The sequence below is a fragment of the Polypterus senegalus genome, chromosome 4 (genome assembly GCF_016835505.1).
Source record: "Polypterus senegalus isolate Bchr_013 chromosome 4, ASM1683550v1, whole genome shotgun sequence".
NCBI classification, from domain to species: domain Eukaryota; kingdom Metazoa; phylum Chordata; class Cladistia; order Polypteriformes; family Polypteridae; genus Polypterus; species Polypterus senegalus.
In genome coordinates this window covers 13,407,269-13,425,584 of record NC_053157.1, presented here as the reverse complement: position 1 = coordinate 13,425,584, position 18,316 = coordinate 13,407,269, and the positions used below count along the sequence as shown (strand labels likewise).

The 18,316-nt window shown below is 34.6% G+C and overlaps 1 protein-coding gene across 3 annotated transcripts in view; it reads right to left on the bottom strand.

The window, feature by feature from the left end:
• arfip1 (ADP-ribosylation factor interacting protein 1 (arfaptin 1)) overlaps positions 1–18,316 on the bottom strand; it is an 85,397-nt gene that overhangs the window by 37,243 nt on the left and 29,838 nt on the right. For all 3 annotated transcript variants that reach the window (XM_039750261.1, XM_039750263.1, XM_039750262.1), the window contains one exon: positions 8,615–8,713. In XM_039750261.1, coding sequence (XP_039606195.1) covers positions 8,615–8,713 — 99 coding nt within the window. The remainder of the gene's footprint in view (positions 1–8,614; positions 8,714–18,316) is intronic.

Genomic DNA, 18,316 nt, shown 5'->3' with positions numbered 1-18,316 from the left:
AGATAGGCACTGGGTGGTAGTGAAGAGTTACCAGACAGCTGGCAAACTACAGCAGATGTAGAAAGGGTGACAGCAAGAAGGGTGCTTGGCGTGACATCTGGACAGAAGAAGGAGGAAAAGGAAACCTGGTGGTGGAATGGGGAAGTACAGGAGAGTATACAGAGGAAGAGGATGGCAAAGAAGAAATGGGATAGTCAGAGAAATGCAGAAAGTAGGCAAGAGTACAAGGAGATAAGGCACAAGGTGAAGAGAGAGGTGGTGAAGGCTAAAGAAAAGGTGTACGATGAGTTGTATGAGAGGTTGGACACTAAGGAAGGATTAAAGGACCGGTAGGCTAGACAGAGGGACTGTGCTGGGAAAGATGTGCAGCTGGTTGCGGTAATAAAGGATAAAGATGGAAATGTACTCACAAGCAAGGAGAGTGTGTTAAGCAGATGGCAAGAGTACTTTGAGAGGCTGATGAATGAAGAGAACAAGAGAGAGAAGAGGTTGAATGATGTGGATATAGTGAATCAGAAAGTGCAATGGATTAGCAAGGAGGAAGTAAGGACAGCTATGAATAAGATGAAGAATGGAAAAGTCGTTGGTCCAGAAGACATACCTGTGGAAGTATGGAGGTGTTTAGGAGAGACGGCAGTGGAGTTTTTAACCAGATGATTGTTTAATGGAATCTTGGAAAGTGAGAGGATGCTTGAGGAGTGGAGAAGAAGTGTACTGGTGCCGATATTGAAGAATAAGGGGGTTGTGCAGGACTGCGGTAACTACAGGGGGATAAAATTGATGAACCACAGCATGACGTTACGGGAAAGAGTAGTGAAAGCTACGTTAAGAAGTGAGGTGATTATTAATGAACAGTAGTATGGTTTCATGCCAAGAAAGAACACCACAGATAAGATGTTTACTCTGAGGGTGTTGATGGAGAAGTATTGAGAAGGCCAGAAGGAGTTGCATTGCGTCTTTGTGACCTGAAGAAAGCATATGACAGGGTTCCTCAAGAGGAGTTGTGGTGTTATATGAGGAAGTCGGGAGTGGCAGAGAAGTATGCAAGAGTTGTACAGGATATGTATGAGGGAAGTGTGATCGTGGTGAGCTCTGCAGTAGGAGTGACGGATGCATTCAAGGTGGAGGTGGGATTACATCAGGGATCGGCTCTGAGCCTTTTCTTATTTGCAATAGTAATGGACAGGTTGACAGACGAGATTAGACAGAAGGATGGCCTAAGAGAAGGTTTATGGATGTGGTGAGAGAGGACATGCATTTGATGGGTGTAACAAAACAAGATGCAGAGGACAGAAAGATATGGAAGATGATGATTCTCTGTGGCAACCCGTAACGGGAGCAGCCAAAAGAAGAAAGAAAAAGATAAACTGGAAAATTACAAAATTCAGCTTTATAAATTAGTGGTAAGAAAGAATACACCCTTCCTAAATTCAAATGTGACTGTGAATTTTTGACACTTACTGTTATTAGATGTTCAGAAAAGTCTGAAAAAAATATTAGCTAAAGGACACCTGAGAGAACAAGTAACACTTTTTTTGTAAAAACTATTTTTTTTTTTTCTCCAACACATCACTGTTTTCGTGGCACTGTAAATGGATTAAAATGGTGGTGTAATCAATCATTTCAAATGTAATTACTACATATAGAAATAAAAGAAAGTTGAAGTTCTTGTCATATGTGCAGAGTACAGTGAAATTCTTACACATACTGTAACTGCTGCAAAAAACATAGTGTGAAATACTACCTCCAGGTCAATGATTAATATACTATTGAATGATTAGTCATTTATTCACTACATTACAATGGAACAAGAATGATGAAGAAATTGTTACAGATATTTGCATATACATTTTTCTGTTTTGTGTTACACTATGTGGTAGTGTTCAGGGACTATGCTCAAATTTTTTTTGCTAGGGCCTTTTATGTGGTATTTTTAGAGCAAAAGATTGCCTAATTATGTTTTACATCAACAACATTTATTTACATAGCACATTTTTATACAAAGAAATTTAGCTCAAAGTGCTTTACATAATAAAAACTAGAAAAATAAAAGACATAGTAAGAAAATAAAATAAGTCAACATTAATTAACATAGAATAAGAGTAAGGTCCGATGGCCACATAGGACAGAAAAAAACAAAAAAAAAAATAACTCCAGACGGCTGGAGAAAAAAAAACTAAAATCTGCAGGGATTCTAGACCACAAGACCGCCCAGTCCCCTCTGGGCATTCTACCTCAGATAAATGAAACAGTCCTCTTTGTATTTTTGGTTCTCACGGAAGGACTTGATGATGATGGTCATGTAGACCTCTGGCTTTTAGTCCATCAATGTTGGAGCATCATGATGCTTTGAGTAGGTGGTGGTGGCGCAGACAAAAAGTAGAATTTGAAGGCTACTGAAGTGTTGTTTCTAGCAGATCAATATACGAAGCTTAACAGTATACTGAGCTACACTTTATTAAGACAGCAATTTTAAGGCACCTTTAAAGTTTTTATTTGTACTAACTGAAAGTCTAAGGTTATCTATTATAACACAGAACCAAAAGCACCATATCTTCCTTATAAAAAAATCTAAAACGATCCAAGTCAGAGTGTACACATAACAGTGGTAAAAGAACCAAATGTAATATTCAAATGAAAAAATGAAGACTGAAGGTGAAACAAAGCTAGATAAAACATGTTACAAATGAATTTACAGTAATACAAAATAACTGCATAATGGTCATATTCAAGTATAATCTTCTAAATAAGCTGGGTCTGAGGATCCAATATTAAAAACATTCAATTAGGCATTAAAATTATGAAAAAAACATACAATTTATATTTATATAATAACAAGTGTATAAAAAATTTTACTTTAACAATTTGTATTTTTTACTTCAGGTCCTCCTACACAGTGGCAATGAAAAAAAAAATCATATAGCACTTTTCTTACTTCTACAATATGGTTATAACATTTACCTTCTGAATAGTTTTTATTACCCGTCAAACACTGAGTGAAAATTAAATTCCACTGTTTGCAGAGCAATGATTGGAAAAGCCTGGAGAACGGTTATTATGTCTTAAAGATAAAACGATGTTTTACATGAATGATAGGACTTTATTTGTTCTGACTTAGGAGAGAGGCATTATACAGGCATTTTGCTATAATTAAAATATTGATATAAAAGAGCCATGGTGGTAATTCTTGACACACTTCTGCTAAAGCTAAACGATTCACTGAACGTTCTCAGTGCGTCAGTGGGAAGATGTGCAGCATTGTTCAGGATGACACTCAGTTTTGTTTTGTCTTGTCTCTCCTTTGCTATGACCTTCACAGAGTCCAAAGTGTATCCCATAAATGACCCTACTCTTTTAATTAGCTTGTTAATTTGGTGGGCCTCTCTTGAATTGATGTTACCAGCCCAGCATCTCACAACACACACTATACAGTATATACATACATATATATACATATATACATATATATATATACATATATATACATATATATACACATATATACACATATATACATATACATATACACATATACATATATACATATACACATATACATATATATATATATATATATATATATATATATATATATATATACATATATACATATATATACATATATATATATATATATATATATATATATATATATATATATATATATATATATATACATATATATATATATATATATGTGTGTGTAAAAAGCAAAGGTAATTTCCATGCTGAAAAGGAAAGTAAAAGATGCAACTTTTTGGCTGTATAGCCTTCATTAGCTGTGCCTGATATACACTCACATCTATATGTAAATAAATTATGTTTGGTATGTAAATTAGTTGAGACATTAAAATTATTTGTCCTTAAAGTTGTGGGTAAGAAAAAGGAGGTTTTAGTGGTGGAAATTCTACAAATAGCAAGACATCTGGCAGATTTGTACAAAAAATGATGACTTCAATTTTTCTGAGGGTGCGAATGAGAGCTGTGATCAATTTTTAAAAAGCTTTCACTGATGTTATCTCCAGCTGAATTTCACTCCTAAACCAGAAAGTTAAAGTTTGCCTGTGAACAAGATTAGAAGGGAGGATCTTTAGGCTAGGGGTGCTGCTGACTAAGACATACATTACTTCATTATCACTGATTATTCATTGTGCATTGAGTATTAACAGTATGTGAATGTTTGCTTTGTTGAGGGGGGTTTTCATGAGCTTAAAAACACAAATGAACCACATGCAATGAAGCCATAGCCTCACAACAAACAGCTTGATACAGATCACAAGCCAGCCTACACTAAACCATGAATGACAAAATGAAATACAATGCAGCTAATACAGAACACTAATATACTGTTTATCTGTTAATATAAAAAAATATTTTTTAGTGCTTTCCCTACTAACACAAAAAATAGACCACAGAAAATGTTTTCATCCCCAGTGTTTTAACATTATAAACCTGACTTCAAAACAATGTGCTGCATTCACTAATTACATTACATGTATACCTGAACATGTAGTGTCATGGACACCCAGCTTGGCCTGCCATTCTGCCCAGGGTGGTTTAAGAGACATTGCCTGCCCGGAAGGCCACTTTAATGGATGAACAGGTTAAGAATTCCCACATAGACTATTTGCTCCCGCAAATACAATAGGTGGCAATACCCCTGGCGCTTGCATGGATACACGCAGGGCAGGCTGGGAACTGCAGTCTCATGAGACAGCCCTGCTGGATTTCATGGTTGCCATCAGGGGGAGCTCCAGGGACAGTTCACCCCTAGTTTAAGGAACTTTCACCTGACCTGGAAGTGCTTCTGACATGCAGGGCTATAACACCAGAAGTACACCCAGGTCTGGCATAAAAGGGCTCCAACACCTAAGCTCAAAGAGTTGAAAGAGAGGGAGAAAAGAGAATTGTGTTTAGGTTCTTCTGTAAGCTATAAAAAGACATTTTTGGTGAAGGTAATTGTTAAATTATTATTTGAACCTGGGACTTGTGTTGGTGTGTTTAAGGGCTTGGGGTTCAATGGCACCCCCTACTGGTCACAGTATTTACATACATATAAATTGATACTGTATTTAATTTACGTTGTTTCTCAACTTAGGTATATATCCATACTAGTCATGGAACTGGAGATTAATGTTTTGCATATACACCAACGTGATAAATTAAGAAGGAAACTGCTGCAGTAGTAATTTAATTACACATCATTTATAGACAAAAATACTGCATTGGTAACGGTTATTTGTGCTTTTTATACACCTGCTTTATCAGTGCTGAAGCAGTTAAACCTTTTCAGTTTAAGTAAATAGAGATTAAAATGTGACAATACTGAACAGCTTCAAATTATGAAGGGAATTAGTTCAATGGATCCCAGCTGCTACTTTAAAATAAAACCTTTAAAAAGAACATGGGGACAAGGTTGGAAACTTGTTAAGGGTAAACCTCCAGCCAATGCTAGAAAGGTTTTCTTTGCACAAACTACCACAGACACATGGAAGAAATTATAAAGTAGTGCAGTAGAGACCAGGTCTTTAGGGACCTTAAAATCTCAACTTGATATTATTTTGGAGAATCTAAGTTAATAGAACTGATGAGCTTGTTGAGATGAATGGCTTGTATTTGTCAGAAATGTTCTAAAACAAAGCACAGAATTCCCTTTTCTTCTGTCTTTTTGATATTTTCCAGTACAATGCAATGTCATTATGGATAGGTTCCCACTCTGAATCAGTGCTTAAACTTAATCTTCAATTCAATGAGCTTGTTACTTAATTTCACATAAAAAGTTTGTGTGGTTACATGACTAAAATGTGTTTCATAACAGCACAAAAAATAATACTTGGAGGCAAACTTGTCATATGCAAGGCGATAAGGATTGAAACCAATCAGTGACTATGATGTTACTATGGACTCACACAAGCACTCCCTGGTTGAGGGGACTTCTAAAAATTGAACAGTCACCAAACACGCCTGGTGATTCAGGGTTTGTGTCACTCAGTTTCTGGTTTTGGTGAAAAATGTCCCCTTGATTTCACAGAAGTTACTTGCATATCTCACCCAATGTCTATTTTCTTGAGAATGACCTTGCCAATCCAAGAACTATATTAAAATGTTTGTTTCAGTTAAGTGAATATTAATAATAATGGAAAACTAGCACAATTGTAGTACAACAAAACACAATGTCAGATACTCTTAAAGGAAGAATACTATAATATTGAGTAACACTACATCCAACAAGAGAGAGGGAAATGTAACACCGTATATTAAGATTAATTCGTTCAAACACTTGAGCAGATTTTTTCCAAAACAGGATTATATGTGACCAGACATTCCTATAGCACAAGAAATAAGCATACAAAACAAAGTGCGAAATTGTTTTGTATTAGTTAGTCACTCATAAAGCATGATTATGTTGATTCTCATCTCCATAAATAAAGTACCTCCTTCTAGTTTAAAGTGGTGGAAATGTAACTGAAGTCTTAGCATGTACCAGAAAAATAATCCACAACAGTAGAAGATACTGTGTATCTATTTTGCACACAGTGACGTAAACCAGTCAAACAGTAACTTTGCTAATGAGCACAGAGCACATGTCCTAAACTTTGATTGCTATCATGTGCTCTAAGTTACTGTAATGTACAGCATGTGCTGTTTGATAAAAAAACAGAATTTCAAGACAATCCTAAATATACTCAGACACATTCACCTATGAAGGACAACAGATGTGACTCCCACTTTGCTATAAACTTTCTACAGAATAGACATTATACTTTAGCCAAAAAAAAACCTGCTCTGCCTTAGTATTACTTAAATATTTACATATCTACAGTTCTATCCAGATGTATTACATGATGGTAAAAAATGGTACAATAATTTAACAGGAACACTAGTTTGAGACAGGAGATAATTTTTGAGTGTACAGTGTATCAGAACGCTCAATAGAATGGAGGTCTTAAGAGTTAGATTTAGAGATCCCTGCTATCAATTAATTATTGGAAGAATAGAGCTCAATAACAGATTAATGTGAGTCAGAGAAAATTTTGTTAATAAGGTACCACCTCAAATTGATATACACAGATGAGTCACATTTAATGAGGATTTCAATACTGAACTATCATGGCAAGATCAATTTTTGCTGAAAATGCATTAAGTTAAAGCATCTAAATGAGTAAGTCTACTTGGAAACAAGAATAGAGTCTATAATGTGTATTCTTAAAACACTATAAAAAGATTCCTGTTACTAACAATAACTCATCGGTGTACAGAGAGCTTGAAGCACATTGCTGTAAAGCAACATTATTTTTTTTAATGAATTCTTAACAAAGCATGCACTACACAGGCCTAGGATTGTGCGTGTTTGTGTGAGTACTAGGATGGACTGGTGCTTCGTCCAGGGTTAGTTCCCAACTTGTGTTTCTTACTGCCAGAAAAATAATCTGCTCTCCATGACCCTGGATAAGCAGTTACAAATGCCTGAATGCCAATTTTATTATCACTTACGCGTGGTGGATACACAGCTATAAAACAATGCTATTCTAACATAATACGCATCAGAATGTTATTTATGTACACAATCAGCTGTTAATATCACAATTTATACTGGGTAAACTCAGGCATATTGTTGTAACCTCCTGTACAACTGATATTTTCTGTTCAGTGGTAATAATTTCCTAATTCAGGACATAGTATATAGTAGGTATATTTTCTTATCTGAGCCAGATTTTATAATTTATTTTCAATAACATATGCATATATTATTAATAAACGAAGTGAAATACACTCTTCACTAATCAATTACTAAACAGTGTATGATAAAACAAACACAGAAGGGGAAATACATAGTTGAATTAATTTTAAATTCATTTATTGTGAAAGAAAAGCATTTGCTGACTTTGTCTCATTAAACTATTCATTATTACTTCCAATCATAGTGTGCATGCTATGTAAATCAGGAGTATAAAACATTATGCTACCTTTTGGTGCTTTTATGACCTTCACTTTAGTCTGTTTCATGCTACAGGTACGTAGCCACTAGCCACAAAAAAATGAAATGCTTAATATAATAAGTAAAAAAAAAAATCAAAGAGAAATTGTGCAAAATAGCAAGAATTGCATCTAATTGCATTTGCCAATTTAAAGTATCAAAGGGATTTAACACAAAACATGCAGACTCGTTGTTTCACTTAAGTATGCTCTAGCAAAAATGAACAATAATTTATACTGTATAGGTAACAACAGCAAAAGACTGAGCTCAAAAGACCTCTGTCTTAAATAATGTGTTCGGTTACAGAAACTAAAAAGTAGTAATCTCATCACAGCATTAGCAGCAGTAATTGCTTTCTTGAGTAAGTACATATATCAGACTTCACAAAACTCAGGATGCATCTAAAAACAAGAATTAAGCACAATGCAAAGATTTTTTTTTCTTTCTTAAGATATGTGTAAATACTTTGTGTGTAAATATGTGTCCATATCTTATCTGCATCTTGGATTATATCACTGATCATGAACTTGTGCTTAATTTTTTTAAATTCATTTTGACTTGCAAACTGAGATCTTTAACAATATTGTGATTGAGAATGTAAAAGCAAAAAAAAAAAAAAGGTAAGGTTATGATTACCAGAGATAAATGGTCTTCACCAAAGTTGTCAGTCTCCCCATTACTCGTCACTGGAATTTCTGCAGCTGAGCTTCTCACGGATTCTTGGGCCATTTCAACCTTCAAATAGAAAAATAAAAATACAACTTTTCATTTCTCAATCCTTTGTTTCACATCTAATACAAGTAAGAATTGCAAAATATATTTTAAAAATAAGCAAAACATTTCAGAAAGGCAGAAAATTGCTTACTTTTGTTACGTTAACATTTTAGCAAACAGGCTTATTTTGTAGTTTTTAATTCTATATACTGCAGTAGCAAAACAAAAAAATATTACACCCAAATGTGAAATGTTCCCTGTCTCTCAAAAGGCCAGCTACATCACAGCCAAAGACTTAACAGATAGTGAGTGTGTAAAGAGGATGAGACACATCTGTTCAACACATCAACATAACTGTTCAAGAATTAAGTACAAATGGGTCACACACTTTAAAGCAAGGCTTACAGAAATGACTTGGTGAAATTAAGACAGTAAATCCTGATGAAAGAATGAAAGTCAACTGCCATTACTGTTAGTTTGGTGGAGGTGTTACAGGCTACAGAAAATGGCATAATGCTTGAATGTTTATTTTGATTAAGTCTTCACATGCGTCATCTGTAAATTAGTTGGGATAAAAGTGCCTGCAAAAATATATATATTTAGAGGAAATTAAACATTGTCTTGGCAAATTTTAATCTAACAAATATTAAAGCATGCATCCTTCACAGATAAATGCATATAATTTGGGCTGTTTGAAATTTTTGAAAGTCATCTGTACAAATTTATTTGAAAAATATCTCAGTAACGTGTATATTTGGACATATTCAGATAAGCTCTGCAGTTAACTTTGGGTGATTTCTTGTGAGATAAGCCCATGTTACTCTATTTGCAGCCCAAAACCGAGAACAAATCATTTCAAGGCAAGTATTCACGAAAGCGGAAGAATTGGCTCCAAGGTTCAGAAGAACCACAGAACCACCTATTTCACATAGAAAAGTTGAGGACAGGTCAGTCTTCATAAAAGTCTCTGTACTGGCAAATTAGTCCTAGAGCACGGAGTAAAATTCATCATGAATTCGTAATTTTTTAGACTCTTTTTTTTATTTAATGTGAGGCCTTGGCTGAAGATCTAGATAACATCCATAATGAGAAGTACAGATTAATGAAGAAAATTAGGTGTCCAAATACTTTTTACTCAACAGAAATATATTTTTTACTTAAAGGAATACTCCACCCAAAAATGGTTATTACCTATGTAGTTTGTAGTGATAGCCAAGAAATATTTTTATCTCATGTTTTCAAGCAGAACCGAAAGGAAAAGGATAATAATATAACAGAACACAATGGTTACCAATGCTGTTCACTGGCAAACAATGTGAAAAACGTCCATGGAAAAAAGAAAAAAAAAAATCTCACACTACTCAGGTTGCATAATTCCTTGTATTAGTTATCCACTCATATGTTCAGAATGTGCAAAACAAATGGATTTTTTTGCCAAAATACTTTTAAATAAATAATTCAGGAAAAATCAGTGTGCATCATGAACAGGAAATGCTTTCCCATAATATTGCACTTTGGATTAAACACAGGACTCTTGGCCAGTGAATGAGAGATAGAGGTTCACCTTCAGTTTAATGCAGTACAATTCATTTGGGTGTATTAATATTTTTGTCAACTGTCAGAGGAGACCTGCAAGCATGTATTTTATTGCATTATGGTGTATTCATGTCATTAAACTTGACTTTTTTTTACTTTTATTAATAATAAAGGAGGTTAGAAATAATCTATGAAATAAAACGAATGTCAAATTTTTCCATACAATCAAATTTATTAAATGCCTTGTAGAATAAAAATTAAAATTGAAGCAAAAACAGCTTTACATTGTCTATAATTATTTAGATGTTTTATCACAAAAGTAATTAGTTAAATTGAGCCAATATGAAATATAACATGTAGTATTAACCTTTCTGAGTTGCTACTGCAAAAAAGAACATTTACCTTCAAAATTAAGAAATTTAGCTAAATTATATTTACAGGGGCTTATGTAGTGCAAAACTGTCAAATGCACTTATTCAAATGCTTGGCTATGGCTTTACAAACCGGTAATCTGCACTTCTGAAGATACATTCCACCATCTAGTGGTTTAGTCAAAAACTACATAAAGAAAAGACTCACTTATGACATTTTACTCTTCTATATCAAAGATAAACTTTACCTTTGTGGGGCCATTTTTACAGGGAACAGAAATGCATTCCGATATCTGTCAGAAAAAATACTGTGAAGGGAGCAAATGTGAGAGGAAATAGTGGAAAATTGAGTAATAAAATATGAAAAAATCATTTAATAGGTAGAGTGGAATAAAAGTAAACACAGAGTCTTATCTGTGGAATGATCTCATCAATGAGGACAACTTGAGTAATAAAAAAGTTGAAGTTTTTGTTCATGTGTAGATAAATGGTAGTTTCAAAGCACACACATATAGGTAACAAGGTGTGGCTTCTGGTTTTGAAAATGGGACTTAAAAAACTGATGCTATTCTTAAAATAATTTCTAAATTTACAAAAATTTGTTTAACGAACAATATTAAAAAAGTATAGTTTATAAAATAAATTTTCTAAGAGATTGAGTATATATCTGTTTTGATAAATTTCATCAGATATCTTCCACAGCAACAGGGACTGCTTTTAGCCTTAGATATAACATTTAGTCTGGTGCAGGCTTTATTAAAAAAAAAAACAAATTCAGACTAGTAGTCTAATGGAATGCGACAGTCAACTGACCGGTAAATCTACAAATAGCTTTCAGAAAAATCTCGTAAAGGTGTGGTAAAGCTGTTCGCTTAGAGAAAATTTTCTTTTCATCCTTGTTCTTAGTTTTATTTGAACTGTTTCTGAACATAAGTCTTTTCTCTCTTCCTACCAAGTGCAAGAGTATTAAAGATTTATTTTCCATATATAAACTGATATTTTAGATAAACCTATTTTAAGTAGAATTTGCCAATACAAAATATGTTATGCTGCAGTGGGCTGGCACCCTGCCCGGGGTTTGTTTTCTGCCTTGCGCTCTGTGTTGGCTGGGATTGGCTCCAGCAGACCCCCGTGACCCTGTAGTTAGGACATAGCGGGTTGGATAATGGATGGATGATGTATGTTATATTCCTTGTATTTTTCCCCCAAAGAAAAATTAGAAAAAGCACACAAAAGTGCTATACAAAATTAAATCAAAAGGTATTATATAAAGTATACTATAGTCGCAGCTTATTTAGAATGTTTTTGAGATTCTATTTTTTTTCCCCCTGCAGTTTTGCATATAGAATCAATTAAATCAATGATACCCTGCAAAATAAAATGAGCCAACAAACGCTCTAGGAACATCAGGTTATTGTAATGTTAAGAGTCGTATAAGTTTTACTTTCACATCTACAAAAATTTCTCAAGCACGCCTAAATAAGATGTAGAGAATTCCCCTTCAGAAATGGAGATCACAGGTTACAGTCAAAGTTTATATGAGAATCCACACTATTGTACCAATTGAGCATGGTTAGAGAATTAGTGAAGTTCTGAGAGCAAGCATTCAATTACAGTATTTGCTATTAGAGATTTAATGAAGCATAGAAGGAGCACATATACAGTCTATAATACTAAAATAAGAATTTGGAGTCAACATTATAAATGCTACATGTATAAATGCATACAACCAAAGGGGGCACGTCACTTCTCTTTTCAGATTACTACACTGGCTCCCTGCAACAGTGCATATGAAGGTGAAATCCTCGATGCTTGTCTATAGAATAGTCAAAGGGTTAGAATCTATATACTGTATATAGGGACACTTGTGAGGTCCTATGCTCCTACTCACTCACTCAGGTCTGTTGAAGAACATCATAAAGTGATGCTACCTATGTGTGTCATCAAATCTCAATTTCTAGCTAGTGGAACCAAGCTGCCCACTTCCATTTTAATTGCTGACACCCTTAATGTGTTTAAAAAGTGTTTGAAGACTATTATTCTTTAAGTTTCTATCTAATTGATAATGCTTTTGTTAGGTTCTTGTAACCAGAGACATGTAGCTTGCATTTTTTTTCTAAGCTCTTCAGATGATCAATTTTGTAACCTTTTTCCTATAATACTTGCTCCTAAATGGTCCCTCCAAACTGATGTTTACTTGATTGTGTTAACATTTCTTGTAAGTCGCATTGGATAAAAGCATCTGCTAAGCAAATAAATGTAAATGTTTACTATCAGCGTTCTACACACTTTGCTTTTATGCCCTTTCCCAAATCACTGAAAGTACAGGTTTGTTCCCAAACAATTTTCCTATTGGTTTGCCATTTGTCGTACACTATACCTGGTAGCAGAAAAGAGAAGCACTTTTCTACTTGTATAATATACAAAATGAGTACAGTTTTCCTGTCACTGCATTTGAAAGATGGACACTTACAGATTAAAACTAAATAAAAAATGGGATGTTCTTTTTATATAATCCTATATTACAAACTGAGCTTTTCCTCAATTAAGATATATGAAATTGCAATTATAGCAAAAAAGACTCACCTACCAGGTTTCCATAAAATACTAGATTTCTTGGATAACAATCACTAGTATAGCGGAAAATATGAAAAACAGGGCAGAATCACAGTGAAACATGGGTATTTGAGTGTACTAGATTATCTACCTTAAATTTATAAGGATTCCACTTCTCTGTTAATGATGTGTCTATCCTATGTAAGTGTGTATTATTTATTTTTGTATGTTATTAATTCATTATTATTCCTATCTCATTTGAATATACAGATCAAATTCCGTTACAAATGAAGTGCCAGGGACCTAAAAAATATTTCATTGTAATGAAGATTTTGTAGTAATGAAATTCTGAATTTGTCGCAGTACTGTAGTGCTTTCTTTAACTTGGTGGCTCTGAGGCTAAAGGATCTGTGCTGGTATCCAGAAGGTTGCCGGTTCGAAACCCAATCACTGCCAAAAGAGATCCTACTCTGCTGGGCCCTTGATCAAGACCCTTAACCTGCAATTGCTCCAGGGGAGCTGTACAATGGCTGACCCTGCGCTCTGACCCCAAGGGGTATGCGAAAACTAACAAATTCCTAATAAAAGAAATTGTATAAGGCGAAATAAGCAAGAAAAAAAAGAAAAAAAACTTGTGTCCAGGTGATTGCAATCATTTCGATAGCTTCTTTCATGTTAATTTTCATCTCCTCCTGTCTAAAAGTTATGCTGATGAAAAATTTTCTCAGCATTTCATTACGATAATATGCTTTCAGGGTGCAAATGATGCCTAAATCACCCATCGAGATCTTTTCGGAGTTGCTTCGGCAGCGAGCCGCTGCAGCACTCTGAAGATAAATGGATAAACGGTCTTCCACAGACGTGGTGATCATGCTTCGGGACGGTCTTCGGCATGTCGTCCCGTTGGGGGAGGTCCCAAAAGAGTTTCAAAACCTCACAGCAGTGACTGCTTTTTCTTAAATGAGTGGCCCACTAATAGGAATGGTTCTTGAACGAGCATCACTGAACCACATAAAAACTGCTTTTTCAATGTCTTCAAATGCAGCACTTCGCATACGTTTGTGCTGAGGCCCAAGGTGTGCAATCCGAGATTTTTCTTCTATTTTTAGTCAGTCCTTCAAGAAAGCTGACAGTGTTTGTTGTAATGAGAATTTTGTCGTAACGATAATCGTTGTAATGGAATTTTACCTGTACTTTTATTTGTCTGTAATTATTTCTTTGACAGCTTGTAAGCACTTTGAGCTATATCCTATGTATGAAAATATGCTATAGAATTAAATGTTTTTGTTGTTGTTCCCAGATTGATTAATGGGTGTTCCTATACAAAACAAGTGAACAATTAGCAAAGTGCTTCCATGGCTTTGAAATTGGGAACAATAAATCAGTATGACTTAGTTCTTTGTAGGACATCCACAAAATTTTTTTTCTTAACGAACGTTAATTATACATTCTATACTTCTCACGGCCTGCACTAGAACCCTTTAATAGCCCCAGTGCAAAGTAAAGTGAAAATTATTCACCCCCTGAAGTTATTTAAATATGCTTTCAAAAAAAAATTAATGATTTGTTAACTGACCTTACATGTTGTTCAAAATATAAACAAAAATGAGGTCAGGTTATAAAGAGTGCTCACAGTTGAAGACACCTGCTTCTATTTATATTAAAAGTCATATCTGACTATTTCATGTAAAAGTAGATTTAATATGAAATTAAAAGTTACAAGCACATATGCAGTTTGTAATTATTTATAAGAAAAAGGCACTAACACAATGCAGTACAAAGTTAAACTCAACATATTCTAATGACTCCTTGGGTTACTGCTCCCAAAATGCTCCACTACCGTGAGTTGGAAAATTCAGTGACTGCATTTTTTAGCAGATTTATGGCATGTATTTTGAAGGTTGCTTTCAAGAACAGCATCATTATTTAAGCTTCAGCTTAAAGTTTTAAATAACGATAAGCTGTCACAAAACCAGTAAGAAAAAGATGGAACTAAATGCCTTTATGAATTTCAATCCCTTAATAACTTGTTCCCGTCTTTCTCTTCCCTGGCAATTTGATACAAAATGTCATTTTTATGGCACACAGTAGTTCCCTGTACAAGAAGTTCTCAGTTTCAGGAACAAAACAAAAAATTGCCTACAGTGTCATTACAGTCTTGTTTTCTTTCTTGACATTCAAGACAAGATCTCAATTATCCACACATGCAGCCTTTATATTACAACAAAGACACCTGGCATGATCCTAGAGGTTTCTGATTACAGTTTAAAGTCAATTCATTTTCATGGATAACAAAAATATATATATGAATGATTCTCACACAGAGTAAAGATTTAAAACTGCAGCCCAGTTGCAACTCAATCAGTTAGGTAGTTAGTGAGTATGGGTAGTTACTAACTCTTTCAAAATATTCACATTTTGCAGCCCAAATAGCTCATAATGAACTATTTAACCTTTTCATTCTGGTAAATCAACAAAATAGTAAATAAATATGGCATTAAAATGTGACACTCACCCCAAGCTCTGTTGTCTTAACTTCCTTTCACTGAGAAAAGCCTTAAAACTTACTAAATATGTCCACTTTGATGCAGTGATGATTCTGACTTACAAAAATGTGCCATCTGCGTTTAGGAGGCATTCTTATAATAATGAAAGGAAATCGGAAATAATCAATTTAACATTGATTCTTGCTCCAATTTTTTCAAGGTAAGGAGGATACATTTCTTGCTAGTGTGTGTGCTGGCAATTGCTGAGAAGTTGACAACGTAATGACAAAATTCCCCCTTACACTCCATGTCGTTATTTAACATAGACCGTGAAGAGAGATACATGCCAAACAAGAGCATAGTGAAAAAAGCACACAGTAATATCACTGCAGTTTGTACACACAATAATAAATCTGACATGAACTGATTACATGGCACTGTAGTTTTAACTAAAGCCTTCAATTTCTTAAAGTGCCAAGCCACTTTTGTTGTGTTGTGTCTTGTATACTCCTGAGCAAGACAAAAACCCTCGGAAAAATAAATGTATGGTAGAGCAGATTGAAGTGCCACAAACCATTTATCTTTTTTTTTTTTTTAATGCGTAACAAGTTTCTCTTGCTAACCATATAGTAATTATAAATGAACTGAACACAAATTAATTGACCATAATGGCAATCAATCTGTAAATACATGCAGATCATGTAGAACCTGGAACTGTCAGGCTGGAATGACAGCCCACACTGCCTATGTTAATGCATCTGTACTAAACTTCATCCTGATTAAACCTGAGTGAACTGGTGCTGCTAAATTGGCCCTATAGTTAGTGTGTGTGTGTGTGTGTGTGTGCGTTCACCCCGCGATGGACTGGTACACTTTTCAGAGATTGTTTCTACCTTGCTGATGCTTGCAGGGATAGGCTCAGGCTGTCCTGGGTAAGTGTGTCAGGAAGATGGAAGGATTAATAAATGAATGCATCAGGGCTTGAAGTGGGGCAATACACACCAATACACCACACTGTCTTACCACCATGCAAACACAGAATGTATGCCTTTAATGTTTGTTTAGTTTTGTCACTTTATTGTCTGCTACGTAACCTCAATATTCTCTCCCAATGAAGCACACTCATGCTTCATCAATCCAGATGGAGTATGCAGTGACTTCTATATAGTGAAAGAATATATGTGATCAATAGTGTGATTGTTTTCCATTATTATTTTCTAGCTGTCTAAAAAGCAAAGAGAGTAATGGTACCGCAGAGTAAGACGAATGGGAATTGGTGAAAATGTAAAGCTCATAGCCAGTCTCCTTTTAAAATGACTAAATCTCTTTTGGCTTTTTTCCTTTTCTTAAAACAACATGAATATACTGATTTGTAACAAGAGTGTTCTCTCAAGACGCAGACCAATACTGTAACATTTCTGGCTTAAAAATGTATGTATTTTCCAGTTTTAAGGCTTTTTATATCACATATGGATGCTGGGTTCCCATTAAACTCCAATGAAAGCTGCAGGAACAGACAAAAAATATTTTTAAAATTTATAAAACTGAAAAACCATGAGACTCAAACACTTTCCTGGCAGCCATTATGCTTCCCGTATTAGGAAAAGACTCGGCAACGGAGATTTCTAGATCTCTAACCTGCACCATAAATAGAAACATAGCTCCATCATGACATTATTATATTAGATAGATATAAAATACTACAATAAAAACATATGTCTATTTTTACCTTAGTAGCCATCATGGTGAATGCTGAGAAAATCTTTGGCATTACTTCTTGTACTGTACAGGTGTATTTCATCACATATAGGGATTTTTAATTGCACTTGGTAATGGCAGACGTATCAAATACCTACATTTCTCAGCCACAGCATAATGCTACTGAAAGATAGCCTTTTGTTTGTGACTAAAACCAGAAGAGAAACATACAGCTTGCAATCAAAGAGGTTCACTCATTTCACTGAAACAATTTATTATCTCCTCACTAACTTGACAGTAAAGATGCCTCACTGAACTATTTGGACGGTACACTTGGGTACGGCATTTTACCACAAAGTCAATGCAATCTGTAGACATCAAGATTTTTATAAAAGCCATCTTTCAATATCTTGAAACAAATGAATATTAAGGCATGAAGAACCTCTTCCCCCCCACCAAACAGAATCCTTATAATCATCTCTTTAGAGACATTTTACGCTTATAATTTTACTTAGCAGGACTTTTTTTCAAACAATGCTGCATTCCAAGATTCACATTCCATTATTTTATCACTGGTATCCATGGTTGCTTCCTTAAGAGCTTTGGCGCACATAAGTAAAAGCAAAATCAAGCGCTCTCTTTTTGAAGCTTTGTTTTCCAATAGCTCTTTCAGCATTTTTGGTTCTTTTATTTTATTAATATCCAAACTTGATTAAATATTTTGCTTTCCAACAGTACTTTAATACTTCCCAAATGTTTTCCTTTTTAAGCTTTCCTTGTACTATTCTTTAAGATATTCTTTAGGTACACTAAAAATGTTGATGAAATTTGTCTCACTGTGTTGTAATGTAAGCAGAAAATGAAAAATATCTACTAGACTAAACACTGAAACACTTAAACCAGGCTACAGTGCAGTTTGCTTCCAATTCTGTTCTGACCTGTTTGGCAAGTCCTGCATTGGACTCCATAGAATTGGA